This window comes from Quercus lobata, chromosome 5, assembly GCF_001633185.2.
Source record: "Quercus lobata isolate SW786 chromosome 5, ValleyOak3.0 Primary Assembly, whole genome shotgun sequence".
NCBI lineage: Eukaryota > Viridiplantae > Streptophyta > Magnoliopsida > Fagales > Fagaceae > Quercus > Quercus lobata.
In genome coordinates this window covers 48,784,791-48,806,431 of record NC_044908.1, presented here as the reverse complement: position 1 = coordinate 48,806,431, position 21,641 = coordinate 48,784,791, and the positions used below count along the sequence as shown (strand labels likewise).

The window sequence follows — 21,641 nt, the reverse complement described above, 5'->3', positions numbered from 1 at the left end:
TAGGATGAATAAATAAAATCCAAAAACCCATTCATTGATGACTCAAAATAATAAATAAAAAGGTTAAATTATAAAATTGCACTCTCTAATTTTGTCCAAAATAAAATTAAATCTATAGCTTCTTATTTATTTATTACAGTTTTATGACTATTAGTTTTATTAAATGTAATCCTTCTATCTAATTTTGTCCAAAAACAAGATTGGTTTCTCATCTAAGCAAACCCAAAGTGCACCAAATAAAATATCACCAGCACGTGATGGAATCTTTCACTCGTAACTGATAATAACTGAAACAAAACCATCCCTAAAAGTCCCTCCTATAAAATCCTAATACTTTGGCCCTCTCTGTCTCTCGGACTCTCAAGTTATCTGCACCGATCAGTCTGTCCTTTATTTCCCGAACACTTTCTCCCTTTTATTTCCCGAACACTTTCTCCCTCTCAAAGGCTTTCGTAGAGATATATCAATGGCTAACAAAGATCAAGAAATCCTTGATCTTGACCTTGCTAGAGTTTCAGAATTGCGTCTTTCCACAGAAACATCGGACATAAAAGACTATAGTAAGAGGTTCAATGAGTCGCTGAAGCTTTTCCTTCAAGAAGAAGATGATGTGAAGTATATCAGTGATATCAATCTTGGAGACTACGAAAATTTCAACCCAGGACCGAGAAGTGATGACAGTAAAGAAACTGAAGAATTAAAGAAAGATGAAGATGTGAGAAAGCGGTTCTTAGGGAAGGTGACGGAGGCCTTTGGAAACTCATCTGATGATGAAGGTGATGAATATACTGCTAATACTGAAGACATTTCCACCAATGTTGAAAGATTGGAACAAGATTTACGGGGAATGATAGCTGCAAGTATTGTTGAAGCATTCAAGAAGGAAGAAGCTGGTGAGGATTTTGAACAAAAGATGCAAACACTGATGCGTGAATGTAAAGAAAGATTCAAGAATGATAGAGATGATGGAAAGAAGAGTTTGATGGAGTACATAGAAGAGTGTGACATCGAAGTATCTGATAAAGAATTCAGGGTTCTGAGTGTGATAAAGGCTCATGCTTTTAAAGTTGGGATTAATCTGTCTCGACTGCTTGTTGATTTAGTGTTTATGATGTCAGGGAAAGAAGAATTTGAAGCAAAGATTGAAAGGTTCAACTCTGCACTCGAATGGATCTGTACTGAAGATGCGAATTCCATTGTGATTAAGAACATTGTCATTCTGCTGGATCTGGCCAAAACGAATGTACCAATGAAAGGAAAGTGGGCTGGTTTGGAACAAACAGAAATAGATGAAAGTGTTCAGTAGGAAAGCTCAAACAAAAGAAGCCAAATTGATGTCCTATTTGATCAACTCCTCAAGAAAGTTCTGCATCTGCTCCTTGATCAATTCCTAGAGCTAGCTCTGCATTTGGAATGTATTATGAGTCATCCACATCTTCCCAAAGAACTAAATGTGGCTCAGTCAGCCCTTGAATGTGGTCTCGAGCAATCTAAGAAGAAGCTGAATGATATATGGAAGGATATTAATAAATTGAAGGTAATTTCTTCATTCAAACTAGAGCATACAGATGTGAAGGAAACTCGGGATGTAATGGAGTGTATGATAGTTGAATTATGGAATTAATCAGAATCTTCGTACAAGCTCGAGTTAAAGGTTTGAGGCTCAATTTCCTTGTTCTTGTAGTGTCCAAAGCTCTCATGCAAAGGTTAGGAAGGTGAAAAGGTTAAACATAGATTCATTGATTAGATTTAAACTTCTGTTTTGTCGCCTGATTTGATATTGTGTGATTTGGTTAGTTCTGTTGGTACTAGTACAAACTGCTTGTTAGTTGTTTGGGGCAGAGATTTGAACTCCAAATTGTACTTGGCAAAAATGAATTGAATTGTAAACTTTTGCCAAATAAACATGTATTTGATAATGGTAGATAGTTGATGATGAAATTGAATTCTGGTTTGCTCCCCCTTTAAAATACTGAGTATTTTGCTTTGAACTCCACAACTTAGTTGAAAGATTAAGTGAACTTTTGTAAAAGGTTCTTGGATTCTTTTTGAGGACTGAACTTAAATGGGAAGATTGTGCCTAAATTTGGGTCATCTTAAAGCTTATCAACAAATGTATACCACCTATATTGTTTTCAAAAATGTGAAAGAATAAGAGAATTTGGCTAATATTCTGTTAGTTCAATTGAAACAATTATTGTCAAATATCTTGGAGTTTAATATTTTACATGCATGGTCAATCTTTGAAAAAACTAGAATTCTAATTTTCTTCTCTTTTTTAATTTTGCTTCAAAAAGTGGAAATTAATATGAAGTTGTGTGCATGACCCCAAAGTATCAGATTCAAAGTTGTGTCAGACTAAATTCTTTGTACAACTTGACCAAATGGTATTGATAACCAGAATGAAAAATTTATGCCTCACAGTGAAACTACCCATTGAAATGTAGCACTTCACATGGGCAATACAATAAAACTTTTACATCCAAATTCTTTGCAAGGAGCAGCATTGTACCAAACCATGTTCTTCATTTAGCCTTTATCAAAACACAATATTCATCAAATGTACACAGGAGAAATGAGAGAGATGTTACTAGCTTAATGATGAATCATTTCACTAATCACATTTATATTATTATATACCTCTCTTTCTTACATAACACACTCTGATTATATAAATATATTTTGTATTTAATCTCTAACTAACAATAATATCTTGTAACTGATCTTATAATCCTCTAATAGACCCGCGGCTAGGAGCAAAACGTCACCGTTCTATCTTTGTCTAGTCTTCTTTAATGTCTCTAACTATACGGCATCGTTTATGTAAGTGGCTTCACGTGCGTTTGGTTGCTGAACAGTAACAATGGCACGTGAGGTTTTTAGTGACCGTCCCCAAGTTGAAAAAAGTCCAGCATCAACTAGAATGGCAGGTAGTTTACAAAAGGCCCAAAAGAGGTAAGATGGATCTGGGCTTGCTGGTGGACCTGTCAAGGCAGATGGATAAAAAGATTCAATAGATCTACTCCAAATTCAATTTGTTGAAATTATAAATTGATGCCAGCTCTGTTGTTAGCATGTTCACCAATAATGATTCCTTAAATGTTGAATATGCACCTATGGTTGATGATTGCAAGACATCAAATCCCCCAATAGAATATCAACCACGGCTTTAGAGAAGCCTAATCTTGTGTTGATTCCCTTGCAAAGATGGTTATCCACTTACAACAAACTTTCTAATTTTGGATATTCTGCATGTAGAGTTAATTTTACTTTTGATGTATGTCTTATTGATCTGAGATATAGCAGAATTTGTACTGATACTACCTCTGTGGTATACCGTAGGTCATGCACTTGTTTCTCACTATTTTAGGAACTTGGTCAATTTCTTTGTCCAATGTAAAATATTTTATATATAAAAATTTTACATGTAAAATATTTTCACAAAAATATTTTACGGTGTTTGTTGTGACATGCAAAATTGGTTGTTTAGCCACATAAGTTGCAAATGAGCAGATGACTAGACCACCTATATTAGCCACCAGAACAGTAGCTTACTGTATGTTTTTAGACTCTTTAAATTAGATTAACCTAGTAGATTAGCTAAGTGATTACTTAGTCCAAATTTCAGATCTAAGTTAACACAATCATATAATCATATCAATGTAAAGTGCGGAAAATAAAGAACACAAAAATATGATGACCTAGGAAACCAAACCGGTAAAAACCTGGGAGGATTTAACCTAACTATCCTCAAGGTAAACTTGAATCTACTATGAAAGAATCGAAGTTTTACAATAGGACTTAGACCACTAACATCCTATTGCTACCCACCAGTAGAAACTTACTAACACGACCACGTGCAAGCTCCGAGACCACGAACTCCTTCTTTCTTGGATTCTCCAGCAAATACAAGCACACTCACTTGTGTTTCTTTAAGCTTTTTAATGCAGCAACTGAATTGATCACCAAGTTCTTGACATAGTCTTGAATCTTGGAAACCCTAAGTATGTGTGAAGGCAACCACCTTTTGATCTCACAAAAGATTCACACACACAGCATAATGGACAATCAAAAACATGGCTAGAGTTTTCCCTTTTATACTTAAGACAAAACATAAAACCCTACACGTCAAATGGGCTTGAGCTGAGTTGGAAGAATTTTGCATAAAAACATTCTGCCTGAGTTTCGATCAATCAAGTCTAATTCTCGATCAATCGAGCTAGACAGAATTGTACAGTAAATTCTGCATTAACTCGATTCGAACTTTACATAAAACACATACACTTTGAGCAAGTCTAAACAAAACTAAAACTTGGTTTGATTATGGTTTACCAACAATACAAATTAGAGTTCTAATACATTAGTTCCTAATCCTTAGAACCTAACAAATATCCCCTTTGGCAATCCATGACAAAACACAAAACTAAACAAAATTGCTCAAAGTTTACATAAAGATAACCCAATATAAAAACATAGCCCAACACAACAAATTCAACCTAACTACTATCTATCAGTTGTAAGTGTAGATAGCAGCACCACTGAATCAACTTGTATATTTCCTGAAATACTCAACAAACACATAAACGCACGTGGAAAATACAAGTAAAACAAAAATAACTTCGTGATTTCACATAACGCACAATAAAGACATATATCATGAATAACTCATAAATATAAATCAATAAACAATGTGAAACAAGAAACATATACCAATCAATGTATCTCCCACTATCATGAAAAACCCAAAAATACATCATGAAGCAAAAATGTAAATACACAATGAAGCATCTAGATACAATCTAATAGCTCCACGAGCTCCACAAGTACAAAAAAATCTCCCCCTAACTACAAAAATCCTCTAGAAGTGTACTCCCCCTTTTTGTGACGGAATGCCAAAGGGCAATCACAAATCATCAAAAGGAGGTGGTAGAGACGATCGTCTCAAATGCTCCAGATCTGTTCGCAAAGCACGAAGCTCATTAAGCATGTCTACCAAAAGCTGTCCATGAGCCACCTGAACGGTCATGACAATATCCAACATACGTCGAATGTCTGAATCATCCGAGGTAGGAGGTGGAGGAACATCAGCAGCATCAGCATTAGCAGCATGATCAACAGGCTCCTCAGTTGTTGCATCACCTGTAGAAGAGGGAGGAGGAGGTGCGACACTAGAAGGCTTTACCCTAGGGCATTTAGAGCTAGCTCTTAAATGAGTAGCCCTCTACCTAAGAAAGGTGGCACCTATGAGAGCAATAATGTATACAGGCTCAGACAAGGAAAACTCAACTAAACCGAGATGCAAAAGAATCCGGTGAATAAAGACAGGGAAGAACAAAGCATGAGCAGTAGAACTACTCCTATGCACCTCAATCAAGGAACGAATGAAAAGATGAGGAAAGCTAATAGGAGTATTAGTAACTAGGGCATACAAAAATGCACAACACTCCAAAGGAATGGTGTGTAGATGAGAGATAGGCCAAAATGAATGACAAGCAATCCTAAAGAAAATATAATGAATCGGAGTAAGCTCAGCAGTGGTGATCCGAGGATCAGAACCCCACTGGATAGAAGACCCAGTGATATAAGACATGATGTCATCCAAAGAAGGAGGCTCATCATAAGGGTAGACAGGATGCCAGACCACTGGTACCCCAAAGGCATCAGCCACTATCGAAGGAGTAATGGTATACCCTACACCCCATACCTAACTCCTCATAAGAGTGTTGGCATCATAGGAGTGGACAGAAAGATTCGAATAGAACTCTCTAATCAAGGCAGCCGGAGGTGAACGTGAAATATCCAACAAAGGTAGCCAACCCCTACGGTCAAAGTTACGCCTAATCTCGGGATTTAGCTCATCTAAAAGTACCTTTCTCTTAACCCAAATGTTTCTCCTAAGGTTAAGCTTCTCAAATGCTTCCTAGTTTTTCTCACTCAAGAACCTATCACTATCAAAGGTGGGGGAAGGAAAAGAAGTGGAGGTCCTATTGGCTCTAGTTTTCCTAGGCATGATGCTGAGGAAAGGACAAGACACACAGAAAAGAACCAAACAAAAAAACAAAGAAAAACCAAGGCAGACTGCAAGTTAGCACAAAAAAATAGAAATAACAATTCTATATGATGCATGAACATTATCAACACATGATGCATGCCCTAATGCAATGAGAATAAGTTCAATTTATCTTTAAAATCACAAAATTGGCTTGAGCATAGAGTTTACATAAAAAACCCCAAAAATTTTGAAAAACCACTTGTTCGATTTGTACTAAATTGACCAATTGATCATCACACAAGTTAGAAAACAGTTTAGAATGATCAAATTAATCAATCAAACAAGCCAATTTTATCAATTAAACTCAAATTGAACAAAATCCTCAAATCAGGTAGTTTCAAGCCCTAGAATTTTCAATTTCTCACAATACATCAAATTGATCAAATTAAACACCAAAGATCATGTTTATAACATCCCCCAACAAAAACCCATTGATCAATTGTGAAAGAAAAGACTTAATTCATCAAAAACCCCAAAAATTTCATAGGTTCGAAATTTCCCAAATAATGCATGATTTGATGCATGAAAAGTGAAATTAAATGCAAAAGAAAGGGTATAAAGGTCTTACCGGCCTTGGGAGAGAAAAAACTTCCAAAAAGAATGGTGGAAAACGACAAAAAATCGGATTGGAACCTTGACCGAGTCATATAGAGAGAGAAAAAGTTGAAAAACTTTTGAAAAAGTGAGTTTGAACATGTGAAAATCAAGTGTTTTAAAAAAATCTCTATACGATTTTCGATTGATCGAAAATAAGGTTCGATCGATCGAAACACATAAAACCAACCAAGAAATTTTAAATGCGGTTTCAATTGATTGAAAAATAGATTTGATCAATCGAAATACACAGAACCAACAAAAATTTTTTGGAAACAAGATTTTTGAAAAACAAAGGAAAATATTGCAAAAACTCCTCAAAGCATTGAATTTTGTGAACAAAATGCATGAGTATGAGATGAAATGCTTTTCAAAATCACATGTTTTGAACCCAGTTTTCCCAAAATTAAGATTTTCAAACAATTCTCCTTAAATTCTCAGGCTTCAAGCATATTTTGCATAAAATACAAGGAATTTTAAAACTTGGTTGGCCAAACCAAAATCACACACAATAACATGTACAGAGTTTAGAAAGAGTAACTTGTGTAGTGTGTGCAACTAGCAAAAACTTGAGATACATGTGAGGTGATATGTAAATAGAAATCAACCACAATTTCAACAAAATTCATCACATTGAATTTGAAAGAGACTATCACCTAAAGAGTTACATCATATAACTCTCACATCTTCTAGAAAACAAGCTTGCAATCATGTAAGTTTCTTGAATAGCCTCATATTGTACACACCAATTTTATTTGTTCAGAAACTTATTAATAATAGCCGGGATAATGTACACACCAATTTTATTTGCTTAATTTAACATTATGTCCAATAATGTACACACCAATTTTATCATTTAAGCCAAGGCTATACCTTATGTTCTTTTTGTGCATGTGCTACACTTTCTCGAGCACAAAATCTTACGATATGCACTAAAGTGTTTATGATTGGCTAGTAAACAGTGGTGAGATGGTTATTTATTCATTTCTCAATAAGTTCAAGTCCGACAATCAAAAGCATGTGACTTCATGATCAAGATCATGAGATCAAAAGCTATAAATATCTTCCCACATAACATGCACTATAAAGCTTCAACTAGTAAAGTGCAATAAATAAGCTCATCCAAGCTAAACAAAGTACATAGACATGTTATGTAAAGATTAAATTGGCCAACCTAGATTTCAAATCCAAGAAAAAAAAATGCAAAACACAATTTGCTTCCCTTTTCCTTTTTCCATTTTTTTTTAATTATGAAAAGAAGAAACAAAAACAATCCTAAAATGAAATGCATGAATGTTATGCAATGCAAGTCCTAAAAACAAAAATAAAACAAAATAAATAAATAATTACAATGGTCACAAAGAGTAGAGTAATGAAGCACAAGGACCATGTCAGAAAGACTCACTAATTAGATTGAGCCTTTTGCATCCAAAACTTTTTAGATGCACCTCGAGCATTGGAGTTCTTATTCACATGAGAATAATTACCAACTCCAGAATTGGAATAAAGGTTTAAAGCTTTTACCAATTCACCAATAAGTACCATAAGATCTTGTGCTTGAGGCATAGGCACTTTTGGTTTGTTTGCTCTCTTAACAGCTTGCAGCATGTAACAGTTTGGACGAATGTGTCCAGACTTTCCACAAAAAATGACAAACCCAAGCAGGCTTACCATGCAACTTGTCCTTAGTAAGGGTAGAATCCTTAGGTTTAGATTTTTCCAGATCAACCCTAATCTTCCTAGGTGGTGTAACTTCTACAGATTTAGCCTCACTCACAGAGGGTTTGACAATCTCACTCACAAGGGGTTCAGAAGAAGAAGAAGGAACAAAGTTTGTGGAATGGGGTGAAGACACAGAGATGCTTTCTACAAAACCTAAGCCAGTTTTGTCAGAGGGAGACTTTTGAACACTTAGCATGTGATCTAGTTTGGAGCTTGCAGACCTATCAGTTTGTTCTCTAGCAACAGATAGTTCGTGTTCCAATTTCTTGACTTTTTCAAGCAAAAGCATATTCTCAGCCTTCAAATTATTCAAAAGTTCAGTAGCATCAAATAAATTCACAAGAAAACTTTTCTTATCAAGCTCAAGAGATGCAATTTTCTTTAAGCCTAATTCAACATTCATAGTATCCTTTGTAGCAACTTTGCAAAGTTTATTATAGGCTTCTTGAAGACCTGCATCCTCAGAGAGTTCCCCATCAAAAGGGTTCTCTTCAATAGACAAACTTTTATTGACTACAGCAGTAGAAGTGAAAGCAATGAAGTTTCCATCCTCATCATAACCAGACCCATCATCAGAAACTTCATCATCGCTAAGGGTTACAGCCATAGCCTTACCCTTAGACCTCAAGTATGTAGGACATTCAGATTTCATATGACCATACCCTTGACATCCAAAACATTGAGGACCCATTGAATTATTAGAAGGTTGACCTACTTTTTCTTTAGGTTTTTCAGTGTTATTAACCTTAGTAGGATCATTCCTCCTAAAATTTCTAGGTTTAGCAGTGTTATTGCCTCTTGCCCTTCTGTTATTGTTCCTAAGAAAATTTCTAAAGTTTTTGGCAAAGTAAGCAATTTCAGTAGCAGAGAGATCATCATCAAATCCACTCGCCTCAACATCATCAACAGAATTGAGAGCCATTGATTTTGATTTGCTAGTCTTAGGTAGGTCCAACTCATAGGATTGAAGAGATCCTACAAGTTCATCAACAGGGATGGAGTCCACATCCTTCTCTTTGTGATGGCTGTCACTTTGGGTCTAAATTATTCAGTTAAAGATCTAAAAATCTTCCTAACAATTTTAGGTTGATTATAGATTTCACCCAAATTATATGCAGAATTAACAATATCATTAAACTTAGGATAGAATTCATCAAAAGATTCATCATCAAACATCCTAATACTTTCAAATTTAGAAGTTAATTGCTGCAACTTATTAATTTTAATAGCCTTTGTGCCTTCATGCACAGTTTAGAGGATATTCCAAACAGTGTAAGGAACCTCAGCATTAGAGATTCTCTTAAATTCCTCCATAGAAACAGCGTTAAAGATAGCATTCATAGCTTTGCTATTGAACGCGGCTGCTTCTTTTTGAGAAATTTGCCACTCACTAACAAGAGTAGTAGGCTTCTCCCATCCATATTCAACGGAATTCCAGACTCTCTCATCAATAGATTTCAAGAAAGCTTTCATCCTTATTTTCCAATAAGCATAATTATTCCTATCAAAGTGAGGTGGAATAACAAGAGAGTGTCCGTATTCCATGACAACAGGGGTCAAGGATCTGCTCAGAGATCAAAAGATCTACAACAAGAGAGCAACCTACTCTGATACTACTTGTATGTTTTTAGACCCCTTAAAACACAATTAGATTAACTTAGTAAATTAGCCAATTAATTACTTAGTCCAAATTTCAGATCTAGGTTAACACAATCATATAATCATATCAATGTAAAGTGCGGAAAATAAAGAACACAAAGATGATGACTCAGGAAACCAAACCGGTAAAAACCTGGGGAGGATTTAACCTAGCTATCCTCAAGGTAAACTTGAATCCACTATGAAAGAATCGAAGTTTTACAATAGGACTTAGACCACTAACATCCTATTGCTATCCACTAGTAGAAACTTATTGACACGACCACGTGCAAGCTCCAAGACCACAGACTTCTTCTTTCTTGGATTCTCCAGCAAATACAAGTACACCCGCTTGTGTTTCTTTAAGCTCTTTAATGCAGCAACTGAATTGATCACTAAGTTCTTGACATAGTCTTGAATCTTGGAAACCCTAAGTATGTGTGAAGGCAACCACCTCTTAATCTCACAAAAGATTCACACACACAGCATAATGGACAACCAAAAACGTTGCTAGAGTTTTCTTTTTTATACTTAAGACAAAACATAAAACCCTACACGTCAAACGGGCTTGGACTGAGTTGGAAGAATTCTGCAGAAAAACATTCTGCCCAAGTTTCGATCGATCGAGTCTAATTCTCAATTGATTGAGCTAGACAGAATTGCACAGTAAATTCTGCATTAACTCAATTCCAACTTTACATAAAACGCATACACTTTGAGCAAGTCGAAACAAGACTAAAACTTGTTTTGATCATGGTTTGCCAACAATACAAAGTAGAGTTCTAATACATTAGTTCCTAATCCTTAGAACCTAACACTTACATATTGTTATAAAATGATTTTACCAATTTTTTAAAAATCAAAGGTTTCACTACAATTTACAAAAGATTTTACGTTTAACAGAAAACATTTTTAAATTTTATCAAATTTTACAATGAAATGAACAAATGTTTCCTAAAAACATTTTAGTTACACGAAACAACAATGGAGTCCATTATATTTAAAGTCTTAAAGGTTGTTGAGACTTTAGAGTACTATAAGCCTACTAGGTCTCTAGTCTAGGAACTATTTTTAAAGGGAAGAATTAATGGATGTTCTAAGTGCATTAGCTTAAAAACTATTTTTATAAACTTTTAAAGGAAGAATAAAAAAGTAACTAATTTTTCTTTATCTCTTTTTATATTTTCGATGAAAGTGATGTCAAAATTTTACTAAAATGATTTATTAACAATTGTCGCAAGGACACTTATTAATAGAACATTTCTTTAAAAAATTTATTTATTATCTTTCAAGTTATACAATTTGAATTTCTAATCTAATTTTATGCATTGAGATTCGGTGCCATGCTACTTTTTTATGTGAGAGAGATGTTAAAAAAGTAAAAGTTAATGAATGATCTAAATGCATTAATTCAAAAAATATTTTTAGAAACTTTTGCTATTGTTGAAGTTAAAAGTACTATGAATGATTGAGATTAAAAGCAAAAGCATTTGTAACTACTCATATACACATAATTAGACGAGACTAGCCCGACCGAAAGGAAAGCGAACACCTCTAAGAATAGAAGAATCCATGGAGACTAATAAGGGATCATAAGGATGTGTTTGGTATAGTAGATTTTAGAGAGGATGAAAAATTAAAAAAATTAAAAAAATTAAAATAAAATAAAAAGAGGAAAGAAAACTTTTTATCCTCTCTATTTTCCACCCTCTCTATTTTCTATCCTCCTATTTTTTCGTCTCTCCAATATGTTACATACTTACATTAAAAACAACAACAAAAAACATTGGTGAAAAATTATGCGTCATCCATTCAAATTTGGCTGGTGATATTTCTTTTTCTTAAACACGCTTTGTAAATTATCTCTTTATCAATGTATTTATTCTATCACCTACCTCAAAGATACAAATATTTAAAGAATAGGTATAATTTGAAAATAATATATATATATATATATATATATATATATATAAGAAACAAAAAAAGCATAAAAGAACAACAAAATTTCATAATATTTTCACAACATATTAAATTACGATTGGGTTTTTGAGTTATGGTTGGGTCTTAGTATAATCTTTTTTTTAATTAATTTTATTTTGACTTATGATGAACTGACACATTATTTTATTGTGAAAATATTGTGAGATTATGTTGAGTTGAAGAATAACTCAAAACTTACTAAGCATATATAAAGCTATATGTTATTTGCTCACATGTAAGTTCATCCACAATTTTCAATTATTGAGATTAAGTCATAAAACCAAGTCTTTTACAATTACAACAGAAGGAAAAAAAAAAAATGCTAAGCATATATATATATATATATATATATATATTTTTTTTTTTCTTTTTTCTTTTTGAGAGAATCTATAAGAATGATAATTTATAGTACAGTAATGGCTACACTAGATTATCAGTTGAGGTCTTTCACAAAAGAAGCAAAAATAAAAAATGATTAATTGAGGAGTGAGGAGTGAGGACTCTGATAGTCTGATAGACCAACATTTCCTCTGTTGGTTGGGCTTTGATCATGCTTGTTACCAACCAAATTTTAAGTGCACCTAGGGGCAAATACTAGCTCTGTTTGCCACCTACCTTATTGATTGGTCTCGTGAGCTCTAGTCTGCCACCATGGATCATCTTCATCTTCATCTTCATGCCATGCTCATAGTTAGTGTTCACTTTTGGGTGGTCTTCACTGTTAGGACATATGCAATTCATTGTTAGGAACATATGTCATTTTATGTAATTGACTAATCCTTTGACATAACGCACTTTACTTGTACTTGGGTAGATCTAGGATGTGTTTAATGCTTCAAGAAACAAGGTTTCAAGTTCAAGTGTTAAAACCATGCAAGTCTGTCCAAGAATCAAGGAATGAAGTGTAGGATTTTAAAACTCATCAGCTAGATTGATAGCTAGCATCTATTGAGGTTTAAAAGTTGCTGAAGCCCGTGGCTCTACAGCTACCTCGATAGATAGGGTATTTGTTGAGGTTTATGAAGTTCGGTTTTTTAGAACTGTTTTTCATCCAATTCGTGAGTATGTGTTTAGGCTTTCTTTTCTCACAGCCCTAAACATATATAAAGATTATTTTAAAGGCCGTAAAAGGTTGTGCAAGTGTGCAGAAAAGTCTTGTTCATGCAAATTGTGACGGGAAACAGAATTTGCCCTAGTTCATCTTTTTCTTGAAGAAGCTGCTGTGTTTGTACACCGTAGGGTTTTGTGACCAAGCAACTTCATGATCTTCATCGTCTGGATGAACTGAAGAACTTTGCAACCAACATCCTTCTCAAGTTGGTGATCAAGTCGCGTACTGGGATCTGCGTAATTGGTTAGTCACGTACTGAGAGCCGTGTATTGAAAAGGAGAGATTGTCACTACAGAACATGTCCAATTGGGTATTGGGGTAAGGGTTCAACTGTAAGTTGATATAAGGTATTAGGATTCCTTTACTTGCAACCTCCTGTTTTGATAATAGTGGATTTTTGGGAGTGATGACCTTAAAACCACCCGGTAGGGTTTTTGCCGTGTAGGCTTTCCTCATTCGTAAACAAATCACCGTGTCAATTTAATTTACATTGCATACTTTAGTTAATTGGTGATTTGTTTGTGCTGCCATGTAAAATTGCATGTTAATTTGATTAATTAATAAACTTGGCTAATTAATCAATTAATTCATTATAAGGGGTCAATACGTTTTTGGCCTATCAGGTGGTATCAGAGCGGGCACACTCTAATTAGGGTTAATCTTTGTTGTGTGATCCATTGACCCCTGTTTGTCATGGATAGATGACAGTCTCTTATATACCTCCTTTATTTGATAGCACTAAATATGCATACTAGAAAGTATGTATAAGAGATTTCTTGCAATCTTTAGATGAGAAAGTGTGGCAAGCTATAAAGAGAGGCTAGACCAAGCCTACAAAAGCACCGGCCAACTGGGATGATGCTAAGATCAAGGCGGCAAACTTCAATAGCAAGGCATTAAATGCTCTATTTAGTGCAGTCATGAATAAGGAGTTCAAGAAGATATCCTCCACTGAAACTGCAAAGGAAGCATGGACCATCCTCTAGACAACCTATGAAAGAACCAAGGCTGTCAAGGATTCAAAGTTTCAGAGGCTCACTACTAGCTTTGAAGAGATTAAGATGGAGGAGGATGAGTTGTTTGATGAGTTCTATGCTAAGCTCAAGAACATAGTAAACTTAACTTTTAATCTTGGGGAAACCATTCCTAAACCCAAGATTGTGAAAAAGATGCTCAGATCTTTGCAAGAAAGATTCCATGCCAAGATCACCGCGATTGAGGAATCAAAGGATATTGACAAAATTCCTTTGACAGAGTTAGTTGGCAATTTGCAGATTTATGAGTTGGGTTTGACAAGGATCGGGAAATCGAGCAAGAGCAAGAGCATGGCATTGAAGGCCAAGAGTAGTGATACTGATGAGTCTTCTGATGATGAAGATTCTAAGATAAAGTCCTACATCACTAGGAAATTCAAGAAGTTTATGAAGAATGTTAATACAAAGGGCTTTGACAAGGACCGTAGATAGTCAAGTTCTTCTCAGTCTAAAAGCCAAGATAAAAGGAAGAAGGATGCTAGGTATGGCGGTCAATACACTGTTGCCTCAGGACCAAAGTGCTTTGGGTGTCAAGGTTTCGATCATATGAAACAAGAGTGCCCTACTTATCTCAAGACCATTGGGAAGAGCAAGGCATTTGCTACTATGTTGAGTGACATTGAGCCTGAGGATGACTCCGATAATGAGGATGATGGAATCCTAAATGCCTTCACTGCCACTGTAAATCCTACTGAAGGGATTGTTGAAGATGTGGATGAAGAAGAGGAATTAGTGGAGTCCAAGTTTGAGAAGATGGATGAACAAGATGACATCCACACAACCTATGCAAAGTTATACAAGGTCTTAGAAAAGTATGAGAAGTTGTATAGGTTGGCCACCAAGAAACTTAGTGATGTGGAGCTTGAGCGGGAAGAAATCTCTACGAAATTTGATGAAGCAAATCAGATCTCGATGAGATGCTCAGTCTTCAGAAATCTGTTTTCGATCGAACCGGTTTAGGGTATGATTTCTCTTCTCCTAGTATTGCTTCTACTAGTGCTATTGTTTTTGTTCCTCCTGCTAATAATATTGAAGCTGAGAACAATGATGTTAAAAATGAATTAGCTAGTGAGAACATAGACAAGGGTAAATCTATCTTAGGAGCACCCCCTAAGCTTGATAAGAAAGAGATTAAACACCCTAGGGCTAAGAAGGAAAACTCTTAAAAGCCTAAGTAGAAAAAGCAGCATTTCTGTCATCATTGTGGAGCAGCTGGACATACTCGACGTAATTGCTACAAGTGGCTAGCCACTCAAAAGAGTAATAGCATGATCACGTCGAGAGATCAAAATCAGCTTCCATCCTCTTTCGCTCCTCTTAGTGATATGCTCAAAGCCCTCATGTTCCTTTCGAACTTGAATGGTTTTAACTCTTCCCCCTCACCGCCGGATCAAGGGTTCTCTAAATGAAAAGGTTTTTCCAAGGTGTGGGAGGAAAAGGGCTCCAAGTGATTTTGTCACTTCTTTTCTCTCTCTCTCTCTCTCTCTCTTCCTTTCTTGTTTTTGTTTTTGCATTACTTATGTGTTTTACTTTATTGTTTTGAGTCAGTCTAGTTTTATACATTGCTTTGTTTTGTTTAACATGTTTTTGTTTGGTTAGTTTTCAGTTTTGTTTTATTTTGTTTTTCATATAAAAATTAAAAAAAAAAATTGAAAAATTGAAAAATACAAAAACAGTGTGTGTTTGTGTACATTGGTACTTGTGTACCTTGGATGGCCATTGAAACAAACTTTTCTAAACTTTGCATCTCTTATAGCTTAAACGAGCATCTCTATGCATAATTTAGCAAGCGAGCTTTGTGGCTCATGTTTGTGATGTGTAAGATTAAGTAATTTCTTGTACTTAACACTCGTATCACTCTTTTTAACGGGAATGACTAGAAAATCTTAAGAGAAAGGCATAAATAACCATCTCACCACTGTTGCCTGCCAATCATGAAATGACATTTGTATGCTTCGGCATAGCAACAGTGGAATGTCAAATGCTTAACATATTTTGGTATTTCTTTTCTCTCTCCTATATGCCCATGCATGGTTTGCTCAGAAAGAAAAAATATATGCAAAGAAAAATTAAAAAGCCTTGCTTTATATATGATTGCAAGCGTATTCTAGGAGATGTGCGAGTTATAGGATGTACCTCGAAGGTGATAGTCCCCATCAAACAGTTATGATTGTGTGTGAGTTAAAGTGATTTTCCCATATCTCAAATCGTCATAACATGTAGACACATATGCAATCTTGCGATGTTTTTCACACACAACACGCAATATTCTTTGCTACTATTGATACATGTGCAAGTACAATGTGATTTGGCCATCATAAGAAATACTTGTGTCTATATATGCTCACTAAACTGTCTTAACTTGTTTTTGAAATATAAAATTGGTTAGACTTGTTTAGTGTGTGTGTGTGTGTGTGGTTTTGGGATCTATGTGATTACTTTTTTTCTTGATTAAGAGATGTTTTTGAGAGGTTAAAATGTTGTTTGGATCCTTGGTTGAGTTGCATGTTTGATTGCATTCATATCTATGTTTTTCTCTTCTTGAAAAACTGTTTTTAAGCAATCTCGACACCTCTCAACACCTGTTTTATCTATCGAGCTCCTCAGCTTCTTTTTATTGCAATTTCGACAACTTCTCAATAGCTCCTCAATCCATCGAGAAAGTTTCTATCTCCTTGATAGCTGCTCGATAGCTCCTTGATCTATCGAGCTTGTTTTTGCTATGGACACCTCTGGACAACTACTCGATAGCTATGTCTCTTCGTGCCTTTAAAGCTTGACACCTCTCGACACCTCTCGATTTGTCGAGAATTATGAGCTTCCTATAAATATGCACGTCGCGATTCAGATCTCATTTTCCTCAATCTCTCTCAATACTTTTGTGTCTTCTCACCTCCCAAACACAATTTTCTCACTTCAAACTCCTTTCCTAAGAGATTTTCGGCCTTGCTCAAGTGTTTCTTCACTGGTAAGGTTCCTAAATCCTTCATTCTTCATGCATTAGACCTAGGTTTTTAGGTTTTCAAAATTTTTTTTGGGTTTTTCAAAATTGGTGGAGTTTTTGCAAAAAATTTTGGTTGGGTTTTGCTTTAATAAGTTTCAAAACATCATGCATTGCATTTCATGAGCATTTTAACTATATTGTCATGCATTTTAGATGTGTGCTCTATATGTTGTCTCTTTGTGTGCTGCTAGGATTGGATTGGGTTGAGCCCATGATGTCTTTACAATTGCATATCACATGCTTATGCATATGTACTTTACATTCTCTATATTCTTATATATTGACTGTATTGGTGCTTTTCTGTGTGTCTTTTTCTCTCCCTCTCTCTAGTTTACATTAGTTATGTCATGGCACCTAAACATAAGTTCTTCTGACCCCACTCCCTCTCACATCCGGTTTTGTGATGAGAAGGCCAAATCGGACTTCTTTGAGAACTTTTCTAGATGAGGCGTTCATTCAGAACACCAAGTCATTTTGTCGGACTTCTCTGACACTGACCTACCCAGTTTCATTCACAGTAAGGGTTGGGAGTCACTGTGTGACGTCTCGGTCACTTGTCCATCCGTGCTGATACAAGAGTTCCACTCTAACATGCATGGATTTGATTATTTAGTACCTCTTTTGTTACTCGCGTTCGAGGTATGCGCATTGTGGTCACACCGGATATTATATCCGATGTGCTCCGTGTCTCGAGGGTAGAGCATCCTGACTACCCCGGTTGTTAGTGCCTGAGGACTATGTCTAAAGAAGAGCTTATGTCAGCTTTTTATGAGCGTCCCTCTGATTGGGGCGATCGTCAGTTTACTTCGTGTTCGACCTTTGCTAAAAGTCCTAGGTTCATGAACATGGTTATGACTTTTGTTTTGCATCCTCTTTCTCACTATAACTCTATTACCGAGCCCCGTGCTTGATTTTTGCTTTCTCTTTTAGAGCATCTTACTATAGATTTTCCCTCTCATTTCATTCTTTCCATCATAGATGTGTTTAGGGATACGGCGACCCGTGATAAGCTCATCTTCCCTTCGGCTATCATGAGGATCTTACGCCATTTTTCTGTTCCCTTTCTCGTTTCTGACCACTTCTCTATTATGTGTGCCATTGACGCTGCTACCGTTAAACGGAGCGAGGCATAGCTACTTTTGAGGCGGTTCAGTATGGCAGCTCCTCCCACTCCTTCAGCTCCATCCACCTTCGCTTCCTTTTCTTTTGCAAGTGGTGTGACTCTTGATGCGATCATGGCGCAGCTTCAGCGCTTGGATGCTCGCCTTGACACTCTCACTGATGAGTTGTGTCAAGTGAACACCTATGTGGGTCGTATTGCCAGACGGCAGGCTCGCCTTGGTGGCTTCGTAGAGTCTCCCTCTCCTCCTCTCAAGGCATCCGACGACTCCGACTCCAACGATGATGATGATGATGAGGATGGAGATGCTAGCTCGCCTAGCGATGACGAGATATCTACTTGATACTTTTACCCTTTATCACTCGTGACAAAAAAGGGGAGTAGTTTTGGATATGAGAGTAGTCATTCTCATAGGGGGAGGGCTAGCATAGGAGATTTTTGTTAGGGGGAGTGTGTATATTGATGGATGTAGTGAGGACTTTATGTATCTTTTTCTTTTCTTTCTATTTTAGATACATTGTTCATGTACCTTAGATCTTGTGATCATATTGTGATAGCAAACCTTGTACTCGTTTATATATATACATTTGAGGTTGTTATTATAGTTCTTTCACCTATCTTTACATGTGTTGTTTATTTTCTTTCTTTATACACATGTTTCTTATTAAGTGTATGCAATCTTTTATTTCTATTTCACACTAAGATGTCTTGATGAGTTTTGTTAAAAGTGTTTCAAAAATATAGGTTGTCAAAGTCTACTTGCCATAAACTCTCTTATTGCAAAGTTTTTCAAAAGTTTGTATTAGGATAGATTTTATTGTATTCAACAAGTGAATATAAGTTGAGTGATTTATGACTTCTCTCATATCTCATTTGTTTGTTGTGGTTTTGTCACAAATTGCCAAAGAGGGAGATTGTTAGGACATATGTGATTTATTGTTAGGAACATATGTCACTATTTTATGTAATTGGCTAATCCTTTGACAAAATGCACTTTACTTGTAATTAGGTAGATCTAGGATGTGTTTAATGCTTCAAGAAACAAGGTTTCAAGTTCAAGTGTTAAAGCCATGCAAGTCTATCCAAGAATTAAGGAATGAAGTGCAGGATTTTAAAGCTCAACAGCTAGCATCTATTGAGGTTTAAAAGCTGTTGAAGCCCGTGACTCGACAACTAGCTCGATAGATAGGGTATCTGTCGAGGTTTATGAAATTCAGTTTTTCAAGACTGTTTTTTATCCAATCCGTGAGTATGTGTTTAGGCTTTCTTTTATCACAATTCTAAACATATAAAAGGATTATTTTAAGGGCCGTAAAAGGTTGTGCAAGTGTGAAGAAAAGTCTTGTTCACATATGAAAGCTCGAAATGTGTGAAAACACAAGAGCTTGTTTAGACCCCCAATTCAAATTACAGCTTGATTGATTTTACACTAACTTAATACTAAGTGCGGAATAGTGTAAACGCAAGCAAACAAACAAGAGAGCTACTCTAATTCATATTTAAAGCAACACAGCAGTAAAATGAAATGAACAAGAGTAGGGAAGAGAGATGCAAACACAGATAACACTCCGATGTGTTATCGAAGAGGAAACCGAAGAATCTCGGCGAAAAACCTCTCCGCCGCCCTCCAAGCAGTAATCGATCCACTAGACAATCAGTTGGGATACATGGGTTAGCAAGAGACCCTCCCAGCCTAATCTACCCGCTGTACCTAAGCCCTCCAAGCTCCTACTCCAACAAGGCTTCTCGGAACCGTGTCTTGTCTAGCTCTCTGGATCCCGCAACAAGCTCCATGTTGCATCTGCCATCCTTGGCTTCTTCCAATGCTTCCCAGAAACTCCAAAAACACTTACTACACTCTGAAAAGGTGTGGATTGTGTTTTGGTACAAAATCTCCTCTCAATGTATGATAATGGGAGAGGGAAGGAGAAGAGGCTACAATGAATTCTCATTAAGGATGAGTAGCTCTCTCTCTAAAAGATGGGTGTGTGTTGTAGAAAACCTATCCAGGGTTTTTCTCTCTGAATAGTCTCTCTTACATTTGTGGGTAATGAGGGTATATATAGTATGGGTGAAAGGTAAGGAATTCACACATAAAAATCCTCCAGGTAGAATGTTTCGCAACTGTCTCACGGGAAGGCCTTACCCGCGAGACACTCGCAAACACGACAACCTGGCACGACTCTTCAACTTCCAGTCATGTACTCCTCACATACTCTTTTGCAGCTTAGCTTCTCGCGAGCTTCTCGCGAAATCCACTGATTCTTCATTTAAGCTTGAGTCTTCACCAACTTAATACTAAACCCAATACAATAAAATCCCAAAAAATACAAGGAACAAAATTAGAGCAATTACAACACTTTTTGTCATGAAATAAAGTCAACATAAAACATAGTTGTAAATCACAACTTTACAATGTAAATTGTGATCGGAGACAAAATTTGCCCTAGTTCATTTTTTCTTGAAGAAGCTGTTGTGTTTGTACACCTTAGGGTTTTGTGACCAAGCAACTTCATGATCTTCATCGTCTAGATGAACTGAAGAACTTTGCAGCCAACATCCTTCTCAAGGTGGTGTGATCAAGTCGTGTACTGGGATCCGTGCAATTGGTTAGTCACATACTGGGAGTCGTGCATTGAAAAGGAGAGATTGTCACTATAGAACAAGTCCACTTGGGTATTGGGGTAAGGGTTCAACTGTAGGTTGGTATAAGGTAATATGATTCCTTTACTTGTAACCGCTTGTTTTGATAATAGTGGATTCTTGGGAGTGGTGACCTTAAAATCACCTGGTGGGGTTTTTGCCGTGTAGGTTTTCCCCATTCATAAACAAATCACTGTGTCAATTTAATTTCCGCTGCATACTTTAGTTAATTGGTGATTTGTTTGTGCTACCACATAAAATTGCATGCAATTTGATTAATTAATAAACTTGGCTAATTAATCAATTAATTCATCATAAGGGATCAATACATTTTTGGCCTATCATTCACATTCTAAGATCACAGCTCCATCAATGACAGATGGTGTTGTTAATACTAGCTAAAATTGTAGCCTACATTTGTAACCATTATTTTTTACCATGCTCGTACCATTTTGTCAGTGTGGACTTGTGATCTTTGTAGGTGATGGGTCATTGTTGAACATGTTTCCCTCTTTCTTTTTAGGAAAACAATACTGTCAAGAAACAAGAATTGTGGGACAAATACAATAACATTAACTACTCTGGGCCTGTGTGGGGCCACCTAGCCCCCAAGAAAAACAAATATAGGACTACACAGATTAGGCCCATTTTGGAAATGGGTGGTGGTGAAGAAAACTTACCTCACATGGCTTCATTTTCACTTGTGGCTGTGGTTTCATTTTGTACTTGGTGGCTGCAAGTTA

The 21,641-nt window shown here is 36.1% G+C and overlaps 1 protein-coding gene across 1 annotated transcript; it reads left to right on the top strand.

The window, feature by feature from the left end:
• The first annotated feature begins 466 nt into the window (after positions 1-466).
• Positions 467-1,862, top strand: LOC115990613. The gene is made up of 2 exons (XM_031114426.1): positions 467-1,293; positions 1,339-1,862. The coding sequence occupies exons 1-2, from the start codon at positions 467-469 to the stop codon at positions 1,622-1,624; spliced, it is 1,113 nt and encodes a 370-aa protein (XP_030970286.1). The 3' UTR covers positions 1,625-1,862.
• Positions 1,863-21,641: the final 19,779 nt, after the last annotated feature.

Bases quoted from the DNA above. Each gene is read 5' to 3' on its own strand.
- LOC115990613 (XM_031114426.1), top strand. From the start codon at position 467: ATGGCTAACAAAGATCAAGAAATCCTTGATCTTGACCTTGCTAGAGTT. The intron at 1,294-1,338 runs AAGTGTTCAGTA...CCAAATTGATGT, and splicing joins GAACAAACAGAAATAGATGA to CCTATTTGATCAACTCCTCA.